Source organism: Oncorhynchus masou, chromosome 2 (genome assembly GCF_036934945.1).
Source record: "Oncorhynchus masou masou isolate Uvic2021 chromosome 2, UVic_Omas_1.1, whole genome shotgun sequence".
NCBI lineage: Eukaryota > Metazoa > Chordata > Actinopteri > Salmoniformes > Salmonidae > Oncorhynchus > Oncorhynchus masou.
In genome coordinates this window covers 8,314,159-8,323,596 of record NC_088213.1, presented here as the reverse complement: position 1 = coordinate 8,323,596, position 9,438 = coordinate 8,314,159, and the positions used below count along the sequence as shown (strand labels likewise).

Here is a 9,438-nt window from a genome sequence, read left to right as displayed (position 1 = left end):
TTCATTAATAAGGCCCTAATCTATGGATGTCACCTGACTGGCCAGGGGTGCAGCAATGGGTAGGTCTGGGGAGGGCAATGGGGTAGGTCTGGGAGGGCAATGGGTAGGTCTGGGAGGGCAATGGGTAGGTCTGGGAGGGCAATGGGTAGGGGAGGGCAATCTGGGAGGGGAGGGCAATGGGTAGGTCTGGGAGGGCAATGGGTAGGTCTGGGGAGGGCAATGGGTAGGTCTGGGAGGGCAATAGGCTGGGAGGGCAATGGGTAGGTCTGGGAGGGCAATGGGTAGGTCTGGGGGGCATACTGGGGGAGACTGGCCACCTACTGGGGATCAAGGCGCAGCCAATCAGAATGAGTTTTTACCCACAAAAGGGCTTTATTACAGACAGAAATACTCCTCAGTTTCATCAGCTGTCCGGGTGGCTGGTCTCAGACGATCCCGCAGGTGAAGACGCCGGATGTTGGTGGCTGATTGCACAGCCAATCAGAGAAACCCTTTCTGGTGCTTTGATCTGAATGTGATCCTGGTACAGATGAACAAGACGTGGGAGGAGCCTCTGGATCACTGCAGGAGGCAATACAATGACCTCACCAGTCTGCTGTCTGAGAATGAGCAGCTCCTCGTCCAGAGAATGATGAATTCAAAGGGGGCCCAGACGGACCATGTGTGGACCGGTCTACGCTTTTTCAGTGGTTTCTGGTTGTGGGTGAATGGAGACCCCTGGAGAACCAGGCCTGGACTGGGAGGAGGTTGGCTAAGGCTGCCCCACCCAACACCTCCGCTGTGGGACCCTGGCCAGAGAGGGAGAGCATTGGGGAACCAGGCCTGGACTGGGAGGAGGTTGGCTCAGGCTGCCCCACCCAACACCTCCGCTGTGGGACCCTGGCCAGAGAGGGAGAGCATTGGGGGAACCAGGCCTGGACTGGGAGGAGGTTGGCTCAGGCTGCCCCGCCCAACACCTCCGCTGTGGGACCCTGGCCAGAGAGGGAGCATTGGGGAAACAGGCCTGGACTGGGAGGAGGTTGGCTCAGGCTGCCCCGCCCAACACCTCCGCTGTGGGACCCTGGCCAGAGAGGGAGAGCATTGGGGAAACAGGCCTGGACTGGGAGGAGGTTGGCTCAGGCTGCCCCACCCAACACCTCCGCTGTGGGACCCTGGCCAGAGAGGGAGAGCATTGGGGAACCAGGCCTGGACTGGGAGGAGGTTGGCTCAGGCTGCCCCGCCCAACACCTCCGCTGTGGGACCCTGGCCAGAGAGGAGAGCATTGGGGAACCAGGCCTGGACTGGGAGGTTGGCTCAGGCTGCCCCGCCCAACACCTCCGCTGTGGGACCCTGGCCAGAGAGGGAGAGCATTGGGGAAACAGGCCTGGACTGGGAGGAGGTTGGCTCAGGCTGCCCCACCCAACACCTCCGCTGTGGGACCCTGGCCAGAGAGGGAGAGCATTGGGGAACCAGGCCTGGGAGGAGGTTGGCTCAGGCTGCCCCACCCAACACCCACTGTGGGACCTGGCCAGAGAGGGAGAGCATTGGGGAACCAGGCCTGGGAGGAGGTTGGCTCAGGGCTGCCCCACCCAACACCTCCGCTGTGGGACCCTGGCCAGAGAGGGAGAGCATTGGGAACCAGGCCTGGACTGGGAGGAGGTTGGCTCAGGCTGCCCCACCCAACACCTCCGCTGTGGGACCCTGGCCAGAGAGGGAGAGCATTGGGGAAACAGGCCTGGACTGGGAGGAGGTTGGCTCAGGCTGCCCCACCCAACACCTCCGCTGTGGGACCCCTGGCCAGAGAGGGAGAGCATTGGGGAACCAGGCCTGGACTGGGAGGAGGTTGGCTCAGGCTGCCCGCCCAACACCTCCGCTGTGGGACCCTGGCCAGAGATGGAGAGCATTGGGGAACCAGGCCTGGACTGAGGAGGAGGTTGGCTCAGGCTGTCCCGCCCAACACCTCCGCTGTGGACCCTGGCCAGAGAGGGAGAGCATTGGGGAACTAGGCCTGGACTGGGAGGAGGTTAGCTCAGGCTGCCCCACCCAACACCTCCGTGGGGACCCTGGCCAGAGAGGGAGAGCATTGGAAACCAGGCCTGGACTGGGAGGAAGTTGGCTCAGGCTGCCCCGCCCAACACCTCCGCTGTGGGACCCTGGCCAGAGAGGGAGAGCATTGGGGAAACAGGCCTGGACTGGGGAGGAGGTTGGCTCAGGCTGCCCCGCCCAACACCTCCGCTGTGGGACCCTGGCCAGAGGGGGAGAGCATTGGGGAACCAGGGACTGGGAGGAGGTTGGCTCAGGCTGCCCCACCCAACACCTCCGCTGTGGGACCCTGGCCAGAGAGGAGAGCATTCGGGAACCAGGCCTGGACTGGGAGGAGGCTGGCTCAGGCTGCCCCGCCCAACACCTCCGCTGTGGACCCTGGCCAGAGAGGGAGAGCATTGGGGAACCAGGCCTGGACTGGAGGAGGCTGGCTCAGGCTGCCCCACCCAACACCTCCGCTGTGGGACCCTGGCCAGAGAGGGAGAGCTTTGGGGAACCAGGCCTGGATTGGGAGGGGAGGTTGGCTCAGGCTGCCCCACCCAACACCTCCGCTGTGGGACCCCTGGCCAGAGAGGGAGAGCATTGGGGAACCAGGCCTGGACTGTGAGGAGGTTGGCTCAGGCTGCCCCACCCAACACCTCCGCTGTGGGACCCTGGCCAGAGAGGGAGAGCATTGGGGAACCAGGCCTGGACTGGGAGGTTGGCTCAGGCTGCCCCACCCAACACCTCCGCTGTTGGACCCTGGCCAGAGAGGGAGAGCATTGGGGAACCAGGCCTGGACTGTGAGGAGGTTGGCTCAGGCTGCCCCACCCAACACCTCCGCTGTGGGACCCTGGCCAGAGAGGAAGAGCATTGGGGAACCAGGCCTGGACTGGGAGGAGGTTGGCTCAGGCTGCCCCACCCAACACCTCCGCTGTGGGACCCTGGCCAGAGAGGGAGAGCATTGGGGAACCAGGGCCTGGACTGTGAGGAGGTTGGCTCAGGCTGCCCACCCAACACCCTCCGCTGTGGGACCCTGGCCAGAGAGGAGAGCATTGGGGAACCAGGCCTGGACTGGGAGGAGGTTGGCTCAGGCTGCCCCACCCAACACCTCCGCTGTGGGACCCTGGCCAGAGAGGGAGAGCATTGGGGAACCAGGGCCTGGACTGGGAGGAGGTTGGCTCAGGCTGCCCCACCCAACACCTCCGCTGTGGGACCCTGGCCAGAGAGGGAGAGCATTGGGGAACCAGGCCTGGACTGGGAGGGAGGTTGGCTCAGGCTGCCCCACCCAACACCTCCGCTGTGGGACCCTGGCCAGAGAGGGAGAGCATTGGGAACCAGGCCTGGACTGGGAGGAGGTTGGCTCAGGCTGCCCCACCCAACACCTCCGCTGTGGGACCCTGGCCAGAGAGGGAGAGCATTGGGGAACCAGGCCTGGACTGGGAGGAGGTTGGCTCAGGCTGCCCCGCCCAACACCTCCGCTGTGGGACCCTGGCCAGAGAGGGAGAGCATTGGGGAACCAGGCCTGGACTGGGAGGAGGTTGGCTCAGGCTGCCCCGCCCAACACCTCCGCTGTGGGACCCTGGCCAGAGAGGAGAGCATTGGGGAACCAGGCCTGGACTGGGCCCCGAGGTGGGACCCTGGCCAGAGAGGGAGAGCATTGGGGAACCAGGCCTGGACTGGGAGGAAGTTGGCTCAGGCTGCCCCACCCAACACCTCCGCTGTGGGACCCTGGCCAGAGAGGGAGAGCATTGGGGAACCAGGCCTGGACTGGGAGGAGGTTGGCTCAGGCTGCCCCACCCAACACCTCCGCTGTGGGACCCTGGCCAGAGAGGGAGAGCATTGGGGAACCAGGCCTGGACTGGAGGAGGTTGGCTCAGGCTGCCCCACCCAACACCTCCGCTGTGGGACCCTGGCCAGAGAGGGAGAGTTTTGGGGAACCAGGCCTGGACTGGGAGGAGGTTGGCTCAGGCTGCCCCACCCAACACCTCCACTGTGGGACCCTGGCCAGAGAGGGAGAGCATGGGGAACCAGGCCTGGACTGGGAGGAGGTTGGCTCAGGCTGCCCCACCCAACACCTCCGCTGTGGGACCCTGGCCAGAGAGGGAGAGCATTGGGGGAACCAGGCCTGGGGTGGGAGGAGGTTGGCTCCAGGGCTGCCCCACCCAACACCTCCGCTGTGGACCCTGGCCAGAGAGGGAGAGCATTGGGGAACCAGGCCTGGACTGTAGAGGAGGTTGGCTCAGGCTGCCCCACCCAACACCTCCACTGTGGGACCCTGGCCAGAGAGGGAGAAAGCTTGGGGAAACAGGCCTGGACTGGGAGGAGGTTGGCTCAGGCTGCCCCACCCAACACCTCCGCTGTGGGACCCTGGCCAGAGAGGAGAGCATTGGGGAACCAGGCCTGGACTGGAGGAGGTTGGCTCAGGCTGCCCCACCCAACACCTCCGCTGTGGACCCTGGCCAGAGAGAGGGAGAGCATTGGGGAACCAGGCCTGGACTGGGAGGAGGTTGGCTCAGGCTGCCCCACCCAACACCTCCGCTGTTGGACCCTGGCCAGAGAGGGAGAGCATTGGGGAACCAGGCCTGGACTGTGAGGAGGTTGGCTCAGGCTGCCCCACCCAACACCTCCGCTGTGGGACCCTGGCAGAGAGGGAGAGCATTGGGGAACCAGGCCTGGACTGGGAGGAGGTTGGCTCAGGCTGCCCCACCCAACACCTCCGCTGTGGGACCCTGGCCAGAGAGGGAGAGCATTGGGGAACCAGGCCTGACTGGGAGGAGGTTGGCTCAGGCTGCCCCCCCAACACCCCGCTGTGGGACCCTGGCCAGAGAGGGAGATCATTGGGGAACTAGGCCTGGGGGAGGTTGGCTCAGGCTGCCGCACCCAACACCTCCGCTGTGGGACCCTGGCCAGAGAGGGAGAGCATTGGGAACCAGGCCTGGACTGGGAGGAGGTTGGCTCAGGCTGCCCCACCCAACACCTCCGCTGTGGGACCCTGGCCAGAGAGGGAGAGCTTTGGGAACCAGGGATTCACAGGAGAGGGAGGAACTTCCTCTGTTTCTAGTGATTTGGTAATTCAATGTAATTCTCTTATTAGAATAACATAGGACACTATGTTATGTTTGTCAATTATTTTAAAAAGGCAACATGAATTTGTTTGAAAGCCAAAGATGTTGTTGCATAAATAATGATTAATGGAGAAGACAGCACAGCAGGCACCCGGGTTGTGAAGGAGTGGATGAGATATTTATTAATATACGAGCAGTGATGGAACATAAAGGGATACTTTGAGATTTTGGCAATGAGGCCCTTTATAAACTCGTGGATAAATCAAAATCAAATGTATTTATATAGCCCTTCGTACAGCTGTACAGAATCCCAGCCTGAAACCCCAAACAGCAAGCAATGCAGGTGTTGCACGTTGGCAAAAACTCCCTAGAAAGGCCAAAACCTAGAGAGGAACCAGGTTGGGCAGGGTGGCCAGTCCTCTTCTGGCTGTGGGGTGGAGATTATAACAGGACATGGCCAGATGTTCAAATAAAACCATAAATGACCAGCATGTGGTCAAATAATACAGTCTGGGACAGGTAGCACGTCCGGTGAACAGGTCAGGAGTTCCATAGCCGCAGGCAGAAACAGTTGAAACTGGAGCAGGCATATTTATACTATATTTATCTCTTCTGTGTCCAGTATGAAGGAAAGTTAGAGGCGTTTGACACATTCTAATCAGCTTTTAGAGCAATGACTGCTAGCAGATACCAGTAGAGACTTCCAGTTCGGATACTGCTAAAATCCCAGTATCCCTTTAAGGATTCTGTGCGCCTCAAAAAGCTGTTGTGTTACAACAATAATAAAAATGAGGAATAAGCAGATTATGTCCTTTTTTGTCATCTTTCGTCCTAGTTTACTAAGCTTATGAGCCTACTGGAAAGGAATGTGCAAATGGACCGTCAGAAAATCACCACTATAGACAGAACTTTGACAGCAGGGGAGATCGCATGCAAACCATAATGCAAACCCGCAGCTCTGCAGTGCACCGACTGCGCAGGGTGTAAAGATTACTCCCTCTTGTTCAACCAAGATCCCAGACACCATTTTATTTTGTTGAATGTCACACATATAATATATTCCTCTATTTTATGGTGTTCTGACTTATTAAACGGTGGGATATCAATAAAATAAGTATTGTAAACATATTATCCGTAATGTCCAGTGAATCTAGTGCACGAAATCAGGCATTTAGTCTTAAGATGTATAAATTCCATAAATGTAACTGCAAAAGGGACTCAGAGTGGCGCAGTGATCTAAGGCACTGCATCGCAGTGCTAGCTGTGCCACTGGAGATCCTGGTTGGAGTCCAGACTCTGCTGCAGCTGGCAGCGACCAGGAGACCCATGGGGCAGTGCACAATTGGCCCAGTGTCGTCCAGGTTAGGGGAGGGTTTGGCCCACAAGGATGTACTTGTCCCATTGCACACTAGCAACTCTGTGGTGGGCTGGGTGCAGTGTACACTGACATGGTCATGTGGTGCTTCCTCTGACACATTGGATTAATGGCACTGTGTCAAGAAGGTGTGGCTTGGCTGTTGTGCTTCGGGAGACGCTTGACCTTCACCTCTCCCAGTCTGTATGGGAGTGCACCTATGGGACAAGAATGTAACCTGGAAGTCTAGCAGTCATTTATACAAAGCTCGTTAGCATTGGTTCAAAAAGGGGTAAAACAATAATTTCAACTGCTAAGCTAGTGCCTTAGCACTTGTTGGGAATTTTGAAAAAACTGCAAACAGGAAATCATAAGATTGATTGACCTTCCGGTGAAGTGGAAGCAACTTTTGTTTTTTACAACAAAAGAGATCCAACTTCCACATCCAACGGCAAAATAGTACCCTACTTCTCTCTATTTTTTTATTTTTAAAAATATATAGATATATTTAACGAGGCAAGCCAGTTCAGAACAAATTCTTATTTCCAATGAAGGCCTAGGAATGGTGGGTGTAACTGCCCTGTTCAGGCAGAAGGACAGATTTGTACCTTGTCATTACTGGCCCAACGCTCTAACCACTAGCTACCTGCAGCCTACTTCTTGTATATTTCCCCCCAGTCGTTATGGCATTAAAGCTATTTCAGAGGGAACCGATGCCTTCGCAACCTTAATGGAGGGTGTTTATGTATGAGCGGGGACATGAGTGTATTGCACTGTTATTTTGCAGCTTAAAGCGATACATTTAGAATGTTGGGAAATGAGGCCTTTATCTACTTCCCTGGAGTCAGATTAACTCATGATACCATTTGTTTGTCTGTGTCCAGTATGAAGGAAGTTAGAGTAGACGTAGCATATGCGATAGCATGGGCAGTACCATTAAGGCTATCTCCATTTGAAAGTAGTCAATTGTCTTCTCCTTCAATGGCTGATTGCCCAACTCAGGAAGCCCCACCTAGTTCAATATTTTAATGGCTCCAGCAATATCCATGCTAAAACGGCTTAGTCCTCTATCAGTATCTTAAGAAACAAGTACAACTAGATTTTTACAAAGTGGCCGAAATGGCACGTCCACCTATGTTATACTGTAAAGACCCTTTGGGTTTATAGCGCGGATATCGACTCTGCCGGTCGAGCATGCTTTTGCGGCACAGTAAACAGCGCGCTGGACTTCTGGCTAGAAGGTCAACGGTTTCGAGACCTGCTCCCAACTGTTGCGACAGTAAATTCTAACAACAACCTAACCATTACGAAACTTCTAATCGATCAAATAGGCCTTCGCGTAGCAACCGTTGTTCTAAAAAATCGGGTTGATTCTAGCAGGGCGTGTTCTACATTGTTGATAAAGTTTTGCCATTTTGAACAAATACGCCCTTGAGTTCTTCCGGAATCAGGAATCAGCTGACTATGGCTCGTCACTAGTTATCACAGTCATAAACCCTGCCTATTTCTAAATATATATTCTTAAAATGAGATTATATACCTAACCGTAACCACACTTCTAACCATACGCTTTTTTCTAACCCTAAATTAAGCCCCAAAACACATTTTTGTTTTTAAATAACATTTTACGACATGGCCAATTTGGACTTTGTGGCTGCGGTAACTAGCGGAAAACAAGAAAACAACTGAACAAGACAACAGTGCAACGTTATGGTAAGTTGTATTATTTCCTCTTTTAAACGTATTCACTTGCTATCTCTTCATTGCAATAACTGTTATTCGCCGTTATAGGTGCGGTGAATCAGCTTTTGTCGTTCCCTCGCTAATCATCCATGAAGCCGGACAGAGCCTGTTCGAGTAAACAATTCAGTGAAAGCTAGCTAGCCTAGTTTAGCTAATAAACCAGCTTGACAGATGGGGTTAGCTAGTTTACTGCACTTCCTGATGAACATTACTTAGAAGCTACCTGGCTTGCTAACTTGAAGTTTCACGAACGTACTAGCTATTAGCAAGTCCAATGTCACATATATTATATTTACAAATTCGTCAAATAAATTGTCTGTGGTTTCGTTCGGGGAAGCCTTGCTAAATGCACAGTTCATGTTTACATCTTGCTTGGATGCATTACTCCAGCTGAACTTCCAAAGATAATCATACGTAACGTTACACTGGAAATTGACCCCCAGGTACACAAATCACAATACAGTACTTTGCTTGGCCATTCTGAGAACAACCGCTTACTAACAAAAACGTCAAAAACCTATTGGACATGGTTCTACACTGAACAAAAATATAAACGCAACATGCAACTTTTTATTTATTTTTCTGAGTTACAGTTCTTACAGTTCGTGTCTGTAGGCAGCCCGGTACCAGCCTGACTAGACGTGTCTGTAGGCAGCCCGGTACCAGCCTGACTAGACGTGTCTGTAGGCAGCCCGGTACCAGCCTGACTAGAAGTGTCTGTAGGCAGCCCGGTACCAGCCTGACTAGACGTGTCTGTAGGCAGCCCGGTACCAGCCTGACTAGACGTGTCTGTAGGCAGCCCGGTACCAGCCTGACTAGACGTGTCTGTAGGCAGCCCGGTACCAGCCTGACTAGACGTGTCTGTAGGCAGCCCGGTACCAGCCTGACTAGACGTGTCTGTAGGCAGCCCGGTACCAGCCTGACTAGACGTGTCTGTAGGCAGCCCGGTACCAGCCTGACTAGACGTGTCTGTAGGCAGCCCGGTACCAGCCTGACTAGACGTGTCTGTAGGCAGCCCGGTACCAGCCTGACTAGACGTGTCTGTAGGCAGCCCGGTACCAGCCTGACTAGACGTGTCTGTAGGCAGCCCGGTACCAGCCTGACTAGACGTGTCTGTAGGCAGCCCGGTACCAGCCTGACTAGACGTGTCTGTAGGCAGCCCGGTACCAGCCTGACTAGACGTGTCTGTAGGCAGCCCGGTACCAGCCTGACTAGAACGTGTCTGTAGGCAGCCCGGTACCAGCCTGACTAGACGTGTCTGTAGGCAGCCCG

At 55.5% G+C, this 9,438-nt stretch overlaps 1 protein-coding gene across 1 annotated transcript; it reads left to right on the top strand.

Moving 5' to 3' along the window:
* The first annotated feature begins 454 nt into the window (after positions 1-454).
* Positions 455-5,065, top strand: LOC135552396 (collagen alpha-2(I) chain-like). Its single transcript, XM_064983981.1, has 5 exons — positions 455-2,575; positions 2,732-3,269; positions 3,501-3,781; positions 3,922-4,510; positions 4,830-5,065. The coding sequence occupies exons 1-5, from the start codon at positions 455-457 to the stop codon at positions 5,063-5,065; spliced, it is 3,765 nt and encodes a 1,254-aa protein (XP_064840053.1).
* Positions 5,066-9,438: the final 4,373 nt, after the last annotated feature.

Excerpts from the sequence above, each read along its gene's own strand:
- LOC135552396 (XM_064983981.1), top strand. The coding sequence starts at position 455 with ATGTTGGTGGCTGATTGCACAGCCAATCAGAGAAACCCTTTCTGGTGC. Across the intron at positions 3,270-3,500 it reads AGGCCTGGACTGGGAGGGAG|AGAGGGAGAGCATTGGGGAA; the intron begins GTTGGCTCAGGC and ends GACCCTGGCCAG. Across the intron at positions 3,782-3,921 it reads CAGGCCTGGACTGGGAGGAG|AGAGGGAGAGTTTTGGGGAA; the intron begins GTTGGCTCAGGC and ends GACCCTGGCCAG.